The sequence below is a fragment of the Trachypithecus francoisi genome, unplaced genomic scaffold, assembly GCF_009764315.1.
Source record: "Trachypithecus francoisi isolate TF-2019V2 unplaced genomic scaffold, Tfra_2.0 Lachesis_group16, whole genome shotgun sequence".
Taxonomy (NCBI): Eukaryota; Metazoa; Chordata; class Mammalia; order Primates; family Cercopithecidae; genus Trachypithecus; species Trachypithecus francoisi.
This window is the reverse complement of record NW_022681461.1, coordinates 28,233,785-28,254,247: the sequence shown is the minus strand read 5'-3', so window position 1 is coordinate 28,254,247 and position 20,463 is coordinate 28,233,785. Positions and strand designations below refer to the sequence as shown.

Below are 20,463 nucleotides of genomic sequence, written 5' to 3'. Positions count from 1 at the left end.
GATTACTAGAATTTGAGGCAATTGTATTAATTTTCCATTTTTAAGATAGTTTAATGCTAGACATACTGGTGATTCCCGAAAAGAACCAAAGCCCCATTGCCTTGGCCAGTGCCATGACTTCAAGGCTGGAAGAAGATCCAAGCTTTCCCCATCTCAGTAAAGCACTTTACTCAGCAGATCACTCAAGGTCTGGTTTCCAACACAACCACCACCTGGAGTTCCTATCAACCCAAGAGCTGGGTTCAGTGGTATGGTCAGTGGAAAATGGCCTCCAAAGATGTCCACACCCTGGATCTCAGAACTTGTACAGATGTTACCTTACATTATAAAGGGATTTTGTAGACCTAATTAAGAGGATGAATCTTAAAATGGGGAGATTATCCTGGATCATCTGGGTGGCCCAACCTAATCATGAGTCCTTAAAAATGGAGAATCTTTTCCAACAGTGTCAGAGAGATGGGACCAAAGAAAGAGGAAAGATTCAAAGCATGAGGAGGACTTGGCACAATCCCTTCTCCTGCTGCTGACCTGAAAGATGGGAGAAAGGGCATAAACCAAGCAATGCAAGCAGCTGGGAATGACCCTTAGCTGATAGCAGCATGGAAATGGAAACTTCAGTCCTACAACCTCAGGGACCTACATGTTGCCAACCTGAATGAGTAAGATAATGGATCATCCCTTAGAGCCTCCAGAAAGGAACAGAGCCCTGCCGACACTTTGCTTTTAGCTCCATGGGACCTGTGTCCATTTCCCATCTATAGAACCTTAAGATAAATACGTGGTTTTTTTTTGTTTTATGTCACTACTTTTGTGGTAATTTGTTACAGCAACAATAGGAAACTTATATAAGTGGGTTGGCAGAGGCTGCAAGCTCTTCTGAAATATTCTTCATAGTTTTAAGCCAGCTGATAAATGAAATGTCTCCTTACCTACGCAGAAACAGTTTCTGACAAATTAATGGACTAGAGGCCATTAAAGGGTAAAAGGCAATAGGGTGCTCAGGAGGTAAGAAAGAAAAAGGAAAAGATGAGGAAGGACTGAAACCCTGGAGGAGAAAGAACAAACCTGCACCAATACCGTTTGGTCACACGTGCCCTCAACACTGGCCATGTTGGAGATACTCTAGATTGAACACTCTGCTAATTAACTGGTTGCAATGCTCCCCTCCTCCCCACAAAGCCCCTTTGTTCTTCTCTTTGAGGCAAACAAGGTCATTTGACTTCGGATCTCATCTGGAGTTGAAGTGGCTGACATCTACTTCGTTACAGAAGCAGCTGCTGAGGCAGCAAGACAGCTGAAGCCCTGAAACGCCCGGGGTGGTGGGAACCAAAGGAAGAGCAAAGGCTGGCTAGGGCTTGTCTTCATGATGGGCATGTAGGGAAGCCACAGGGACAGATTCAAATGTCTGTGGGGCCACACAGGTGATGCAAATGAGTGAAGCAATCCAGGTAGAAGAAAAAGCAATATATAGTAGTTACAGAACAGTGCAAGGGCCAACGCCAAAGAAATCCAGGGGAAGGCCATTGCAGGCTCTCACTTTGCAATCTCATCTCTAAAGCAAAGGACAGGGCACATTAGTGGATGTAAAGAGTGGGCTGTCAGTCACCCTGCTAGATGTGGGTTTGGGGGAGGAGGGACTGTAGCCTTACTGTCATTCTCCAAACACTAAGACCATGCCTGGGACACTATAGGTGCTTAGAATATGGTTTAAGAATGTCATAGAGAGGATCCACAACCAGCCGAGGCCTCTGCACTTTTTGTCTTCTTGCCCTCTGCCCCACTTCCACCCAAAGTTGTCTCAAAACCCACATATTTAACTTTTTGCCACTCTGATCCTATGAGTCACAACTTCACACTCTATCAGAATCATGATATGGTCCATGAATTTTAACTCTCAAAGTTTGTCTACAACTTCCCAAAACCCCTCGGCCTCACTGGCCTGTAAGTGACCTCTCGTGGTGAAAGAGGGTAACTGCACAGTGAAGAACCTTTCACATCCAAACAACTCGATTCATATCAATTCAATAAATAGTTATAAAGTGTCTGAGGAAGAAGAAAAAACAAAAGTAGTGGACTTTTAAAACAAATCGTAACTTTTTCAAAAAAAGGAATGCTTTGAAGTGGATAGAAACACGGAAAGAAGGCTTACCTTAGGACAGAGGAGATATAATTTTCTAATTCATGTTTTTCTAATTTATTTTCCATGATTGCTGAAAAATTGGAACTGAGTTTTCCAATCATTTATTACAGGCTTTAGATCTTAAAGATATGGCATCGAATCTGGAGTCTTGTATACATAAGATGTGCAAACTTTAGGCACATCATTTAACTTATCTGAGACTCAGTTTCTACATCTGAAAAATGGGAATAATACCAGTTCCACTTAACTTCTATGATTGTTATGAGGTCTAAATTAGATGAGATATGTACAGTGTTTTCTGTATTGGACCTTATAATCTTTGGTTCACGATATATTCTCATCAGTCCTCATGCAGCTTGCTTTCATTTATTTAGCTGTTTTGTTATAAACTGTACTTCTAACTGTAAAGTGCTGTGCAGGTATTAACTTATCAGGGATTCAGGGATAAAAATAATAAACTTGATGGAAAATTATGCAGTTTCTTTCCATGGTATAAACATAAGTCAGACTGAGTTCTTCTTCCTCCTTTCCTTTTAAATGCTCTCTGGAATTTTTCTCATCCTCTTTCTCAAATCAATTCGGTTATTCCTTTATTTTATTTTTTTACCTCTTCTGTATTCAGTTTGTTCCCATATTGTTTTATAAGTGCCCTTCAATTAATTCATTAATGTAGGTTCTTATTTGGAATGATGCAAAGAGAAATCATATTTATGGTAGAGGGTTGGAGCAAATCACCTTTAAGTCATTCATTCATCCATCCATTCTGTAAATATTTAGTGAGCTTCTATTATATGTCATTGTGATAAGCACGAGGGATATAAAGTGAATAAAATGAACAAGGTCTTTGCCCTCATGGAACTTACCCTGATGAGTTTACAATAGAAATATTCAAACATATCCTGTGAGCTCTGAGAAGGGCTGTAAAGAGAATAAACAAGGGTGAAGATACAGGAGATGGGAGAGTGAGCATGTAGTTATCTGGAGAAAAGCATTCCATACAAAGTGAACAGCAAATTCAAAAGTCCTGAGGTGGGAGCAAGAGGAGCATCATACGGTCCTTTATCATGTGTAAGTAATTTATTGGACATCTCATGGATATATATGTACAGTCTATCAATATGTATACATAGATATGTATAAATATAGATATATGTATAATATATGGTAAATATATATAAAATACATATATTGTATGAATATCTTAAAACCTTATCAGACCTTAGCTATGAGAAAAAATAGTATTGACATATCCTGCCTTTAGATAAAGTTCATTAAACATATTTTTGGGACAAGAAACATCTGGAAAAGTAATTTAATGGATACTTTTTGGATGGCCTTGGTGACAGATTTCCAGGGAAGAGATCACAGCTGCTTTGTTAACACATGGTAAAGGACCGTATGATGCTCCTCTTTGCTCCCACCTCAGGACTTTTGAATTTGCTGTTTACTTTGTATGGAATGCTTTTCCCCAGATAACTACATGCTCACTCTCCCATCTCCTGTATCTTCACCCTTGTTTATTCTCTTTACAGCCCTTCTCAGAGCTCACAGGATATGTTTGATTATTTCTATTGTAAACTCATCAGGGTAAGTTCCATGAGGGCAAAGACCTTGTTCATTTTATGAACACATTGTCACACATTGTCACTTGTAACAGCATATGTGGCTTCACAACTTAACATCAATATTTTAAAAAGTAAAATAATCTGGCTGGGCGCAGTGGCTCACACCTCTAATCCCAGCAGTTTGGGAGGCCGAGGTCAGGAGTTCAAGACCAGCCTGTCCAACATGGTGAAACCCTGTCTCTACTAAAAATACAAAAAATTAGCTGAGCGCAGTGGCATGCGCCTGTAGTCCCAGCTACACGGGAGGCTGGGGCAGGAGAATTGCTTTAACCTGGGAGGCGGAGGTTCCAGTGAGCTGAGATGGCGCCACTGTACCCCAGCCTGGGCAACAGAGCGAGACTCCACCTCAAAAAAAAAAAAAAAAAAAAAGAAAAAGAAAAAAGTAAAATAATCTGTTTACTTTGTAGACACTAGCTTATGGAATTTTAGGACCAATCTCTTGTTTTCTGTATTTTTTTCTGCCAATGTTAAACTATTTTGTTACAAAAGAAGGCTGGGTGACCCTTTTTATTGCTGGAACAACAATCCTAATTACTCTGTATTATGAAGTTTGAAGGCAAAGAGAAACAAGGCTGTTGAAAGGTTCCATGAAATCTCTATTAGTGCAAAACCTGTGTACCATGAAATGGTAAATCTGCAACGTTTCATTTTTTCTTCTACTCTTTGCTGTACAGACAGTTGCAGGCTTTCTCTTTCTCTACTTCCCTTAAGTCCATAAAACTTTAATGCCTACTCTGCAGAAGGCATGGCATCTATGGTTAGAGATAGGAAGACACACAGGAGGGGAAGAACTGACTTGTGCCGAGAGGCCAAAATGAAACTGTTCAGAGTTTTTTTTTGTTTGTTTTTTTGTTTTTTTTTTTGAGATGGGGTCTCGCTCTGTCACCCAGGCTGGAGTGCAGTGGCCGGATCTCAGCTCACTGCAAGCTCCGCATCCCGGGTTTACGCCATTCTCCTACGTCAGCCTCCCGAGTAGCTGGGACTACAGGTGCCCGCCACCACACCCGGCTGATTTTTTTTTTTTGTATTTTTAGTAGAGATGGGGTTTCACCATGTTAGCCAGGATGGTCTCGATCTCCTGACCTTGTGATCCGCCTGCGTTGGCCTCCCAAAGTGCTGGGATTACAGGCACGAGCCACCGCGCCCGGCCGAAACTGTTCAGAGTTTTAAAAATGTATCACACAGTTCACTATGGATAGAAACTTGGAGGTGGCAGTTCCTGCAGAAGTGTGGGGAATATGGCTGGAAAGACTGAGAAAAAAGTATCCTGAAAGGCTTTGAATATGACAACGGAAGAGGCTGTTTACAAATTTTTCAGCCATCGTGAAGGATTTTAAAAAGGGAAAAAGTGAAATGATAGCACCAGTGTTTGCCTCCAAAATGATCTTCACAAGTTGGGTGATTATAACACTTAGGCTGAGCCTAGATATGTCCTCCACCTTGCTTGATTCATTGTGTTTTTCTGTTCGAGTCTTAGAAAACACATACCACAGAGCAAATGGAGAGTAATCAGCTAATGGTTCATTATTTATGCATAAAATGAAGATGTCCTGCACGAAAATCAATTCACATTGATTTCAAACACACACTCACATTCAACTCTAAGTAATTTATCCCGCCACTACCCCCATGGAGGAGTTTAACAAACCCAAGCTGGGAAGATGAATTTACAACCCAATTTGTTCTTTTCTCCAAACTGAAATATCAATGCATCCAAAGAGAGATTTAAAATCAATGCCACTTCTAAATTCAACACAGATATGCCATCTAGCATTTCAAGGTTAGAACTTGTTGTTAAAGTGAGTACTATTTGTACGGTTTATCCTGTTTCAGAGCAAAAGCTATACTTTAAAAAGTTGAGATCCAATTCATTCACGTACTGGGAGCTACCCTGACAGGTTTTATTGGGTTTTAAAATCAGAGTTGAGTGGTCGCTTCATTTTTACAGAAATGGAGTTTATAAAATGTAAACCCTAGAAAGACTGATATTTTTCAGAGTTAATTGCCTTCTACCCTCACCTTGCTCATCTCTGCAAACTAAATGGTGTCCTTTCTTAGACTTTTTTTTTTTTTTTTGATAGGGTCTTACTCTGTCACCCAGGCTGAAGAGCAGTGGCACAATCTCAGATCACTGTAGCCTCAACCACCAGGGTTGAAGCAATCCTCCCACCTAAGCGTCCTGAGTAGCTGCGAATACAGCCTAATTTTTGTATTATTTTTTGTAGAGACAGGGTTTCTCCATGTTGCCCAAGTTGGTGTTGAACTCCTGGGCTCAATTGATCTGCTTGCCTCGGCCTCCCAAAATGCTGGCATGAGCCACCATGCCCAGCTGGCACTTTTCTTTTAATGGAGGTATAACTTAGATACCATAAATGCACAAATCTTAAATGTACAATTTGATGAATGTGTGTATGTGTGTGTGTGCGCTTGTATACATATCCTTGTAAGATATAGACCATTTCCATCACCCTAGAAAATTCCTTTTTGCCCCTTCTCAGGCAATACTTCCCCTTACCCCTATGGGTAACTGCTATTCTCACTTATATCATCAGAGATTAGATGTGCCTGTTCTGTTCTTGAACTTCATAAAAATCTAATATTAGAATATATATACTCTTTTGTGTCTGGCTTTATTGACTCAATATAATTATTTAAAACTCACTCATGTCATTGTATCTATCAGTAACTCAGAATTTTTCACTGTTGAGCAGTATAGCATGGTAGGAATATACTTCAATTTGTTCATCCATTCTTTTACTGATGCACATTTAGGTCATTTCCAGCATGGACACTGGTTTTGACAGATTTCCATGGGGTTTAAGACTGGGATAGATGGACATAGCAAATTATCTGAGAACTCTAAGTTAGGAGCCACAGATTTTTTTTACAGACTGTTCTAGACACTTTACATCACAAGTTCCTGCCAGAAATAGAATATACCTTTCTCACGCTCTATGAAGTGTCTGAATCAAAACGATTAAGCATCCAATTAAATATATTTGGTTCATCATGGTGCTAATAGATACACAAGTGTGGATTGAATCTTACATGGTCTTATTGGTTTTTCTGGTGGAAAGGGCTCCATTTCCAGGTCTTAGAAAACAACAGGGACCCCCTTGAGCCATCTCACCAGGGCATGCAATTAAGCACAAAGGCAACAGAAAGTGTGTGTCACCTGGAAAAACTCATCCAGACTAGAAACTGAGCCCCTAGTATATCATGTTCAACTCGGGTGAATTGTAAAGACATTGAAAAAAACCAACATATTCAAATACCTACTGTTTACAGTATCAATAAAATGCTATGGAAATATTAATGGTAATAGCATACATTGATTCTTCTACAGGAAACATACTACCTTTAATCCTCACAAGTCTACCAAGTGAGTATTGTTCTTCCCACAGCTTAGGTGAAGAAGTAGACTCAGGGGCATGAAGTAAATTAAGGTCATGTACTTAGTAAGTAACAGACCCAGAACTTGATCCTGGGGTGTCACATTCCAAAACCCACCCAATTCTCCTTACAGTAAGACATCTTTATACAATTAGTAGGCACCATATATTCTATATTTGAAGAAGTTAGATATAGGTACAACTAACTCACTTGTGATCCATTAGTGGTTTTTGATGATGAGAACTGCAAACCTCTAATGTCTCCATTCCAAAATGATCAGCACCCAGAGAAACTCCAGAAGTTTCCAGCGGCACACAAGGAGCTTAAATATTATACAACAAAGACTTATCTGATGTGCTCATAAGGACAGCTTTCATCAGTGCCTCTGTGCTACACCAGTCAAAACATTTCATCAGTTCTAATTTTTTTCTACCTTAAAAATAAGATTATTTTGAATGTGAGATTTTGCTACTGCCTCTCAAATAAGCACACACTTTAAAAATAGCAAAGAATGGCAGATATTTTTAGGGTAAAAAAACCCCCCCACACACACACATGGTGATGTCCTCAGATTCCAAAGATAAGTCTTTTTATGAGAGCTTTTTCTATTTATTTTGATTCAGTAGTAAAAACACTTGCAGAAAGATCAGCTCTGTTCACAAGACCATTTCTTAAGAATTCATCGCAGACGTAACAGATGATAGCATGGAGACAGACTAAGCTAAGAGAGCCGGAGAACGACTGACGATTCCCATGTCCTGCACGTGTTCTGAGAAGATGACATTCCCACAATGCAGGCATTCAAAACTAAGTGAGGCATGGCAGACAAGAGCATGGCAACATCAGAAAGTCATTTTGCTTGGAGATGGTCCAGGTTTCTTCCAAAGAGTAGTAGATGATTAAACCACAGAAATAAGTTTTAATAACATTTGCGCAATCATTTTTCAATGCATGGGAGGAAACAAGCTATAGCACTGGGCTGTTTTACCCAGATTTAAAACATTCTCACCCAGATTTAAAACTGTGTGGAGAGGGAATAGAAGGAATGGTGGTGGTGCTAGATCCCATTCACCCTTCACCCTCCTTGGTATTCTATTTGACTATGTGAGTTTTTGGGGCTGGGGCTACCTAAAATGTCATTTGTCCTTTTTATAAGCATATTTTCTGTGTTAGATAAAATATCCATAAATATACATTTAATGCCTGCAAGTATTATCTCATATAGCTGTGCAGTAATTTGTTTAATCATTGGCAACATTCAAAGAATGAATCATCTCAATACAGATAAGGGTGCAGAGAGCCAGCCATCTATCCTTCTATACTGGCATAGTTGGTAGTATAATTGGTATAATCATTTAGCAAACATTTTGGCAATACATAAAAAAGGTTTTATCAATTTAACAAGATTCATCAAAATATTTAATGCCTTTTTAAAATTAAAATGTCTAGAAATAAATAACTAAAGTAGAATTTTAGCAATGAGAAAGGATACTTCATGGTTGCTTTAATTTACATCTGTGATTACTAGTGAGTGGAACAGTTTTTCAGATGCATACTAGTCATCTGATTTTCTCTTTAGGAAACTGTCATGTCCTCTGCTCCCTTGTCCACTGTGGCCTTAGTGTTATTCAAAGAATTATAATAAGCTAGTTATATAATGAGAATATTATCCATTTATATGTTAGCATTTGTTTATGACTCAGGTGTCCGTTTTCATCTAAACCTAAAACTGATCAACCCCAAAAGAGGAAGCAGTTAGGTGGCAACAACAAAGAAAAAAACTGAAAAGCAAACCACTTTCGTATTTCTAGCTCAAAACAAATAGCTACTTAAACACAAAAGCATTTAGATAATTCTCCAACAAGGGACTCACATTCTGTGAATGAAGCCTGTCATAGGAACCCGTAAAGCACAGCAATGATATAAACATAATGAAGAGAAATCTGTTACTAGCACGTTGACATGTCTCCCCACCTTACATCAAATGGAAAATAGCAAATCAGTTCAAATATATCTGTATCTAAAATAAAATCAAATTTCTTTTGGTCGCATGAACAAGCCACAGCATTTATATCTTTGTTCAGTCCACACCAAAGACTGAAGTCTTGGGGACAAGTTTAAGAAGCCAGAAAGACACTGACACACCTAGACTGGAGGAAGTCCATGGTCACACTTGTGCTGGACAGCCTGTCAGAGTTTACGCAAATGCAGCCAAAGACAACTTCCACTGCAGTAAGAATTCTGATGCCCAGGGCCAGTCTGTGGCCCACTGCAGTTGTACTTTATTATTCTTTGCCAAGGGACCAATAGTTAGCACTTACAGAAAAACACGAGCCTGTACATTATTTATTCCTTAGAGACAGGGGATGATGCCCAGTCTCAATAGTTGCTTTGGCTCTTTAATTATATTGCAAAATTAACTGTGACCGGTTGTTTTATTTCTTTTGTGTCAACCAAAAACACCCATGGGATACATAATTTGTTGATCAAAGCCTTAACTTAGGAAAATCATGAAAGATTTTAGGAAACAGACTGGTACCTAATGTGCAGAGGCAGTGTGGAAAAGGAAATTAGCAAACATTCAGTTAAAATGTTCTCAAGGGCAGGGACTCATGGTAATAATGGAATCATTTCAAGCTTGAAGGAGGTTACCTATGGGAGACTGCCAGATCGCTTCAGGGATTGCTGCGTTTCATCAGCCTAAAAATGGAGCTGCCTCCAGAATTTCTAGGTCAGCAAAAGATAAAGAGGAGACATTAAAATCTAACAAAATGAGAGGTTGGCATGAAACATTTATAAGGGGTTAAGAATGCTGTAGATGAACAAATTAGGAGGCTATACACCATATCTAGAATATTGTAACCATGATAATGAATACTATTATTCATAAACCATGGACAAAGGAAGTGAGACAATTTGATATCTAAGTAAAATGCCTATAATCTTCCTGATAAAGTCTGAACTCACCCAACTCCACAAAGAGAATCTATGTCCAAGTCTTCTCAGGTTCACACAGCTCCTTCAGCTGTGACAAAGTGTAGGTGCTTATTAAATGGGTTCTAGTAATAAATAAGGCCTTATCTTCATCCAGGAAGAAAATTATTTGATCCATTTTCAGTATCTTCAAAGAAAGATTTTACACAACCTCACCTAGAGGTGAACTTCTGACAGTGAGGAACAATGAATAACCCAAAATTCATCACAGAATCCATAAACCTAACTTTAGGCAATAGCCTCTTCTTCCTCCTCACCCCCTCTCTCCTGCTGCCCTGTCACCACAATCAGAAATGTTTATGACTCCAAGATGACTGATAACACCTTTCCCTTCTTTGAACACAGGTATCAATGAGTGGTCAAAAGGTGAGAGAGTGGACAACAAGATGGAAAGGTAGCAGCAGGCAGTTGGCTTGGATGATTTCCAATAATGCAGTCACTTTGGATGTTCAAACCAGAAGCCATAGGCTACAGAACGGTTTCATTTTTCCTTTGCCTTAAGAAGGTGCATTCTCTCCTGTTTGCCACAAGCCTCAGTGCTCCTGGTTGTCTTCTATTTTGCCTGGTTTACCCTTCACTGATACTTCTTTTCTGCCTGAAGGTATAGATTCCATTCTTATAAATGATGTATGTATGTTGTGCTTGAAATGTATATTGTCTAACTCGTGGCAGGAATCTTTATATAGCACAAAGGTCAAATTCATTAATAGTGATGTTCAAATCTTCCACAACTTTGATCATTGCATTTGCTGAGGCTTGTATGTTAGCATCTCTGATTGTAATTATAAAATTGTCTATTTCTTCTTGGCATTCTATTAAATTTTACTACTTTGAGAGTTCAAGCTCAAGACTTTTATGTCTTTCTGATGAATTATTCCTTAAAATTATTTGTGCATTAAAGTCTATTTTGCATGATAGTAATGTGGGTTTTATCAGCTCTCAATTTTTTTCCTGTGATTTTCTTTTTGATTATCTTTAGTCTTGTAATCACACATAATTTTAAAATTTGTGTATATCTCTGCGACTTTAATCCTTTTAAGTTGGCAAAAGTACCATTCCCAATCACAAATACACAGTTCTACAGTTTTACGTTTCTGAATGGCTGTTTAAAGACAATCTTAAATTATAACTTAGTTTGACTTAGACTGTAAAGATTCAAGAGTGAAGTTTAACTTGCTACTATTTTAAAAGCATGTGACCTTATAGATTTATAAGATCTGAGAAGTGTTGAATAATCTTTAATATTACACATGAACAATACTAAAATGCCTTTCAATAAGTGAAAGGAACCATTTTAAATACAGGGAATTATAATTAGATTGGCATCACTAAGGCCAAAACTCTAGACATTGCTACCTTATTTATCTTCAACCCTTGCCTTTAAGAGGCAAATGAACACAAAACATAGGTGAATATTCCTTGGTTCTGAGACAGTGAAGGAATTTCCCCAGTATTAAATATATTCACATAACCAGCTATATAAATCTTTTTTTTTTTTTTTTTTTTTTTTTTTTTTTTTTGAGACGGAGTCTTGCTCTGTCACCGGGGCTGGAGTGCAGTGGCCGGATCTCAGCTCACTGCAAGCTCCGCCTCCGGTTCACGCCATTCTCCTGCCTCAGCCTCCGAGTAGCTGGGACTACAGACGCCCGCCACCTCGCCTGGCTATTTTTTGTATTTTTTTTTAGTAGAGACGGGGTTTCACAGTGTTCGCCAGGATGGTCTCGATCTCCTGACCCGTGATCCGCCCGTCTCGCCTCCCAAAGTGCTGGGATTACAGGCTTGAGCCACCGCGCCCGGCCACCAGCTATATAAATCTAAATATAAAACCAATCTCCAGTAAGTTTTAAGATGGCACTCACCATCTTTGTGAAAAGTTGAACATTACTAATGAAGTCTAATCATATCTTTAGAAGGGGTAAACAGTGATAGCATTTACTGAATTGGAATTACTATTAAAATTCAAAAACTGACCATATTCATTTAACCACAAGCCAGTTTTAGTTTTAAATCAGGACTGCCCAACAAAATATTCTGTCAGTCATTCATGATCTGAATTCTGGTGTGTGAGATCTATTAAAGTATGGTACACATAAAAAAGTCATGAGACATTTGTTTTGTAATAAATAAGGCAGTGGCCAATTATTACTCATTAGTAGCTTTTTTGAGATAAGCTATCAAGTCTGCCCTTTCTTTCTTCTTCTTAAGGCCGACATAGATCATTTTTGTTCCAGGGATGTACTTCTTGGGATTCTCCAAATACTCCATCAGTGTATCCTCTCCCCAGGTGGTGCCTTTGTTCTTATTGGCAGCTGTGTAAGAGTATCCAGGGGCCTGACCTGTCTTCCGCCTGAAGAGACCATGGAGATTTGGCCCAGTCTTGTGCTTGCTTCCCTTTTCAATGGTGTGGCACTGGGAACACTTCATAATAAAAATCTTGCCTTTCTCAACATCACCCATATTTAATTCTCTTTTTAGTCGCTGGCACAATGAAGATTCCTGCTCTGAAGCAGGATGTCCCCACTCTCTAAGTCCAGCTCTCATTTTTTAAACTGTCTTCCTGATTTATCTTTTTCTACCTCTTTACTTTGTGTTATTTGGCTTCAAAAGTCTCTTATAAATAGCACGGAGGAATCTCCATCTTCTGACAGATGTTAAACATGATATCTGTTAATAAATTATACTTATGATTACTAATTTTATTGTACCCATTACTTATTCCATTATTTTCTTTCTAATTACTATGTCTTTTCTATGCTTCTGTTTTTCTTCTCTCCTGATTACTGTTTGGTTCAATAACTTATTCTTGTTTTCCAATTAACTGATATGAAAGTTAGACATCCTATTTCTACTCTTCTTGTGATTATCTTATATATATACATATACACACACACACACATATATATACATATATATACACACACACACATTATATATATAACTTTTATTTTAGGTTAAAAGGGGTACATGTGCAGGTTTGTTATACAGGTAAACTCATGTCACAGGGGCCTGTTGCACAGATTATTTCACCACGCAGATATTATGCCTAGTACCCAATAGTTATTTTTTCTGCTCCTCTCCCTCTTCCCACCCTCCACCCTCACAGGCCCCAGGGTCTGTTGTTCCCTTCTTTGTGTCTATGAGTTCTCATCATTCAGCTCCCAATTATAAGTGACAACATACAGTATTTGATTTTCTGTTCCTGCATTCGTTTGCTAAGATTACTTTAAATTTTTACAACTGACTCAAAGTTAGTCAATATTTCTACCCTTTCAGAATAAAAAAGGATCTTAGAATGCTTTAACTCCAGTTACCACCTACCACCTTCCATGATTGTTATCTAGCACTTTAATGCCATCTTGCTTTTTAACCCCCACTCCTCAAAGTCATTATTATTGTAATTAGTCAATGTTTGTTTAAATGGAACCACTAATTTACCACTTTCTTTTCTTACTGTTCATTGTTAAAACCCACTCCAATCCTCTGAGTTCTATCTCAGTCTTACAGAAATACATCTTGATCAATTCTTTAGTGAGTATTAATAAAAAGCAAACTTAAAAAATCTTTATTGCAGTCTCTGTCTTTAAAAAAATATATTTTTTCTGGGGGGTAGGTTTAAAATACATACAGTGAGGTGCATAATGTGCATGCATTTAAAGAGTTTGGCTCAATGAATTTTGCATATGTAAGCACCCATGCAAATACCATCCAGATCAAGATTATAACATTTCCATCACACTCTCATGCCCCTTCTTTGTCATTACTCACTCCACTATTCAGACATTTATCCCTATTAATTTCGCCTATTTTTGAATTCTTTGTAAATGGAATCCTGTGGTGGGTACTCTGTGTCTGGGTTGTTTCACTGAACATGTTTGTGAGACTATCGTTGTTATCACTTTTTTCTTTTCTATCACTGTGTATTCCATGTCATTATCATTCTTAAAATAACACTTTCACAGGGCATAGAATTCCGGATCAATAGTTATTTTTCCTCAGATTTTGAAGATGCTATTCCAACGTGTTTTAGTCTTCATTGTTGCTCAGAGAATGCTATCAGTTGAACTGTTCTTCCTTTGATAGCAATTTGACCATTTCCTCTGGTTATTTATTTTTCCCATTTTTGGTTCTATTAAAAATGTTCTATTCATCTTTAGTGTTCTAATACTTCCATAGGTTGTATCACAGTGTGGGTTTGTTTTTAGCAATGCTAAAAGAATTGACAGAAGTCAATGTGCTTCATCAATCCAACGTACATCTTTCCATTTAGACAATCTCCCCAAGCATCTGCATCACTAGAGTAGATTTGGACTCCACACCAGTATTCCAGCACATGGAAAGAGCTTGATGGGTGAAGTTTCTCAAGTCCCCTTCTTGCAAAAGGGGCAACCCTTGAGGAGGTCAGCAATATATGGGGATTAAGTTTTAGCTCCCTGCTTGCACAGGTTTAGTCACATCAACTGCCCCTGCATGCGTGGACGTTAACACAAGGGACTCTCCAAATCAAACAGCTCCCAAGGCCATGCCTTCAGCTTTCTTCTCTGGTTCTTTTGAACTGCCACTTCTTTTTTCATATCTGGTGATTTATCTTTCTTTCTTTTGATCTCTATTATGACTTTTTAAAAAGTATATTTTAACCAATTTTTCTTTTCTTTTCTTTTCTTTTTTGAGACGGAGTCTTCGCTCTGTCGCCCAGGCTGGGGTGCAGTGGCCGGATCTCAGCTCACTGCAAGCTCCGCCTCCCGGGTTTACGCCATTCTCCGGCCTCAGCCTCCCGAGTAGCTGGGACTACAGGCGCCCGCCACCTCGCCGGGCTAGTTTTTTGTACTTTTTTTTTTTAGTAGAGACGGGGTTTCACTGTGTTAGCCAGGATGGTCTCGATCTCCTGACTTCGTGATCCGCCCGTCTCGGCCTCCCAAAGTGGTGGGATTATAGGCTTGAGCCACCGTGCCCGGCCATTTTAACCAATTTTTCTATTTGAGGTTAAAGGAGACTCTGCATGGACTTTGTCCATCATGTTGCCAGAATCTAAATTTGTTTCACTCCTTTATCTACCAGATGCCCATGCCCACACCACACTTAGTGGCTCTTAACTAAAAGCAAGAGCCCTGAAGTTATGGAGACCAGGTTTGAATTACTGCTTCACTACTGACTAGCTTTTTGAAGCTGAATAGGTTATTTAACTTCTCTGAACCTTAGTTTCTTCATCTCCAAAAAGGGGATGATCAAAATTCTTAAAACATTGTTGTAAAGATGAAATATAGGAATGCATGTAAAGTACTTGGCACAGTACTTCAATAAGCACTTATCAATAACAATTCATACAAGCTGAGAAGCACTTATCTGAAATGCTTGAGACCAATAGTGTTTGGGATCTTAAATTTTTTCAAAATTTGAATATTTACATTATATTTAACAGCTGAGCATCCCTAATCCAAAAATCCAGAATCTGAAATGCTCCAATGAGCACTTCCTTTGAGCATGACCTCTGAGCATCATGTCAGTACTCAAAAAGTTTTGGATTTTGGAGCATTTCAGATTTAAAATTAGGAATGTTCAACCTGTATTATTAAACACTGCACAACAACTTTATTCAAGTTATTAATTCATCTACCTGGGGATCAGATTTATGCACAAGTTGGTGCCACATAGACATAGAAAAATATGTTTCATGAGGAGGAAGCAAACTGAATAATAATTAAATATGACAACAGAGATTCTATACATGTGGAATATATAAGGTTGCTCTTTACAAATACCACTTTACAAAAATCCCATGTTCTCATAATTTTCCAGGGTTTGGTGAAAATCCTTGAAAGTCAGAAAGAAAACATTAAAAGCAAGAGAAGTGCCATTGAATAGTGAGATAAAGGCTTGCCCCAGAATGTAAATCAATGCATGTGCTTCTTTCATCCAGAAAGTTGCTGTAATAAACAGATGAACTAAATAGTGTGTTCAGCAATGTAGCTGGTTTCTAGGATAGTGCAAGCATTTTAATTCACTGTAGCTCAGGAACAAACAGTTTACTGACTGGGTGGAGGAACACACTTTGAGTGATACCGCTTTAGGGACACTTTAGCACTATCCTAAAAGTGATACCATTGTTATGTAGGAAGGCAGAGGTACCTTGGATGCTGGGGGCCTGAGTTGAACAATAACCTCAAGTGGAGAACAAAATAAATCATGCTACATAACCAAAGAAAGTTCATTACAAACCAATCAACAACTGTTAGAGTTCAGAAGTACATTGGAGTCTTGACCATAGTTGATTTGGGGATATAGATGGATCTGCCAATCCGACTCCTTATGTAGGGGATTTTTGTTTTTTTCTTTTTCCTGAAATGGAGTCTCACTGTGTTGCCCAGGCTGGAGTGCAGTGGTGCCATCTTGACTCACTGCAACCTCCACCTCCCAGGCTCAAGCAATTCTCCCTACTTCAGCCTCCCAAGTAGCTGGGATTACAGGTGCACTGTGCCTGGCTAATTTTTGTATTTTTTAGTAGAGACAGGGTTTCGCCATGTTGGCCAGGCTGGTCTTGAACTCCTGACCTCAGGTGATCTGCCCATCTCGGTTTCCCAAAGTGCTGGGATTACAGGCATAAGCCACTGTGCCCTGCCATCTAGGGGATTTTTTTTTAAGGTGATTGTGATTACCATCATCATATTCATTTCTGCTATTTGATCTCTAACATTTTTTTTTTTTTTTGATGAGGAGAAGCTGATAAATTTTAATTCATTTTTTTCATTATTTTTCCAAAGAAGCAGCAGTTAGACAGACTTGGTGTACTCTCAAAGTACACCTAATAATATTTTCCATGTACATTCAAAGTGAATTAGCTTAATTATCCCGATTTTATCATTATATAACGTATACATGTAAAGTATCACACAGTATCCCACAAACATGTATGACTATTATATGTCAGTTATAATCAACAACAATAACAAAAGATACAAAAGGGATTAGCTTGCTACAGTAAGGCCAAATCAAACATCAGATTTAATTCACAAGAGAATTATACCTTATAGTATAAATCTTACTAGTATCTTCACATATCCTAGATTTTCTTGACTTTATTTGTATTCCTGCTTTTTATTTTGAGATGAAGTCTCCCTCTGTCACCCAGGCTGGAGTGCAATGGCGTGATCTTGGCTCACTGCAACCTCCGCCTCCTGGGTTTGATTGATTCTCCTGCTTCAGCCTCCCCAGTAGCTGGGATAACAGGCACATGCCACCAAGCCTAGCTAATTTTTGTATTTTTAGTAGAGACAGGGTTTCGCCATGTTGGCCAGACTGGTGTTGAACTCCTGACCTCATGTGATCCACCCCCCTCAGCCTCCCAAAGTGCTGGGATTACAGGCATGAGCCACTGTACCCGGCCTGTATTTCTGCTTTAATCAATACTTTTAAAGCTTAATTTAAAGATTAGAAAAAAGGAGAAGAAACCAACAATATATTATGTATGGTTTAAGCCTGCTGCAAAGAGAAGAAACTAGATCTGCCCAAATAGAAAATTTTAATTCTGGGCTTAAAAATACAATATAACGCTCTTTTAAAAATATTGATTTTAAAATAAGGAAGTTAAAAACAATTTGACAAAACAGTATTGGTAGGCTTGAAAACTACAGAAAATAATTATTTCAACATTCACTATCACTATCAATTCCAAAGCTATGGTTTACAAAATTTAGCTTGCTTCTTTGGAAATGACTGTTTTTCTAAATCTTGAACAGAATCTAGACACCTCAAGATGCTTAAAAGCCTTCAGCTAAGCTTTGCTCTGGGCTTCTGCAGCCCATTGGCTGGGGTAAACTCAATCCCTTCCACACACAAGTCTCGAGTCTGTCTTATCCCATAAATATAAAGTGACCTAAATTTGGCAAAGTACTTAAAATCTGAATTATATATTTTCACTTTTTTGGCTATACTATTATTAATAAACTTAAGAAAAAGTATATCCCGGCCGGGCACGGTGGCTCAAGCCTGTAATCTCAGCACTTTGGGAGGCCGAGACGGGCGGATCACGAGGTCAGGAGATCGAGACCATCCTGGCTAACACGGTGAAACCCCGTCTCTACTAAAAATACAAAAAACTAGCCGGGCGAGGTGGCGGGCGCCTGTAGTCCCAGCTACTCGGGAGGCTGAGGCAGGAGAATGGCGTAAACCCGGGAGGTGGAGCTTGCAGTGAGCTGAGATCCGGCCACTGCGCTCCAGCCTGGGCGACAGAGCAAGACTCCGTCTCAAAAAAAAAAAAAAAAAAAAAGGAAAAGTATATCCCGAACCAACTTGTCACTTTAAAAATAACTTGCTTTCCCCATCCATGCAAAATGGACTTTGAAATTAAAAAGATTTTCCTACTAAATTTCTCCTCTACTTTTACAACAGAGATATCTTCAAAACTTCTCTTCTGAAATGACTACAAATAAAAAGCTGTCCCAGTATGAGCACAACTTTCATCAAGATCTAATTTAAGGTTTACTTTCCAGTCTCTGAAATATAAACCTTCCTTTGAATTCAAAAGTATAAAAGATGCCTATATGGGTTAATACACGGGTTGCATGGCTACCACATCACAGTGGCCATACAACCCATATATTAACATTTCTACTTCACCTGTCTTGTATTGGTAGAGAGTATATTAGCTCATATTATTCTCAATGTACTGCTTACTTGGTTTTAATTATTTAATTATTATTTTTTAATTTGCTAGAGACTTGTCTATCCATCAAGATTCAAATAACTCTGAAGAAATCAACCCTTCTGGCTCAACTGTTTTGCACTTTATGGTTCCTGACACTCAGACAGACAGATGTTTCCAAGATGTGTGAGAGAACAGGAGGCCTTTAGCTTTGCCAAGACTGATTATTTCCATAACACCCACTGACTTTTGTCAGCGTAAAAATCTCTGGGATAAAGTGTCAAGAAATACAAGCTACCCACTTTGAAAACAAACAATCTCTCCTCAAGGTCAAGTCTCAGTAAATTGTGCTTGGTGGCCCTCATTTGACAGCAAGAGACCACTTTTTCTGGTGGTGGTGATCTATTCCCAATGACCACCATAATTACTTCCCTAAGGTGCACATAAAATGCAACTCCTCAAACTCCAAATTCGAGAAGCACCTTCCAAAGCATTCTCTCCTGACTTCTGTATTTCTAATAAGCACATCTCAGTTTCAGGATCACAGGCTTACAGATGACTGATGGAACTCATACCCGAATGCAGTTAATCTGAAGAGCCCTGGAAGAGCAGGGGCAATTTAATCTCTGTCACTTTGAAACCCAGTGACAACTGTAATGGCTTTAATACCAAATGACAATCTCCTTTCAAGAGCTTTATGAATATTAAGGTAGTGATCACAGAGCAATATTTAAAAACAAACAGTATGTCTTCATTTTCAACTGCAACACCTCTGAATTATAAAAGGCCCATTTTTGCCTCATTTTCACAGGTTATAAATGTGTATTTCAATAAGGTGGGCTGGACATTGCTTTTACTTTTGGGGTGGGAGGTCACAAAATGACCTCCGTATGCCTTAACTGACAAAGGTGAAACTCACACTGTCAATCTGTCAATTTTTAAATAAATCTAGTAAATAACTACTCAATATATGCTCAGAAGGGGCCAGAATTTTGGGGAGTAAAGAAGTAGAAGACATCACTTCCTACCCATTAGGATGGCTATTATCTAAAAATCAGAAAATAGCAAGTGTTGGCAAGGCTGTGGAGAAATTGGCACCCTTCCTGCATTGCTGGCAGGAATGTAAAATGATGCAGCCACTTGGAAGACCGTGTGGCTGTTTCTCAGAAAAATTCAACATAGAATTACCATATGATCCAGTAATTCCAGCGTGTACCCAAAAGAGTTGACAGCAGGGACTCAAGCAGATACTTGTATATCAGTGCTCATAGCTGCATTATTCACAATAGCCAAAAAGTAGAAATGACCCAAATGGAAAAAGCCCATTTTAAACGATAGTACAGTAATCCTTTCGAGGTGTGTGAAATATTTCTAATGTGAATTTAGTGAAAAAGAGTCAGCGCAATATATAAGAAGAAAAGGTGCATCTTTCTTTGTTGTTCCTCATATAAGCAAGGGCATAAAGCCAAGAGAAGAAAATGTTCTAAAATACTCATTCTAATCCTGAAGTAAGAAGCAGAAAACAAGACAGATTATTCACCTGCAAAAGCCTCCAAACAGCTAAAATGTGAAGGTGATTGCAAGTGCTGTCAGGTAGAGTCCTGAGCTCATTTGTTATCTGGGATGCCACCTTTCCAAGGACCCTCCTGTTAGCCAGGTGCCTGCCCTGGCCCAGA

General features: G+C 38.7%; 2 protein-coding genes across 4 annotated transcripts in view; both read right to left on the bottom strand.

Moving 5' to 3' along the window:
* Positions 1-20,463, bottom strand: part of APBA1 (amyloid beta precursor protein binding family A member 1) — a 229,298-nt gene that overhangs the window by 102,951 nt on the left and 105,884 nt on the right. The window lies entirely within an intron of this gene.
* On the bottom strand, positions 12,203-12,658 carry LOC117098492 (cytochrome c-like). Its single transcript, XM_033237139.1, has one exon. The coding sequence runs from the start codon at positions 12,607-12,609 to the stop codon at positions 12,295-12,297; it is 315 nt and encodes a 104-aa protein (XP_033093030.1). The 5' UTR covers positions 12,610-12,658; the 3' UTR covers positions 12,203-12,294.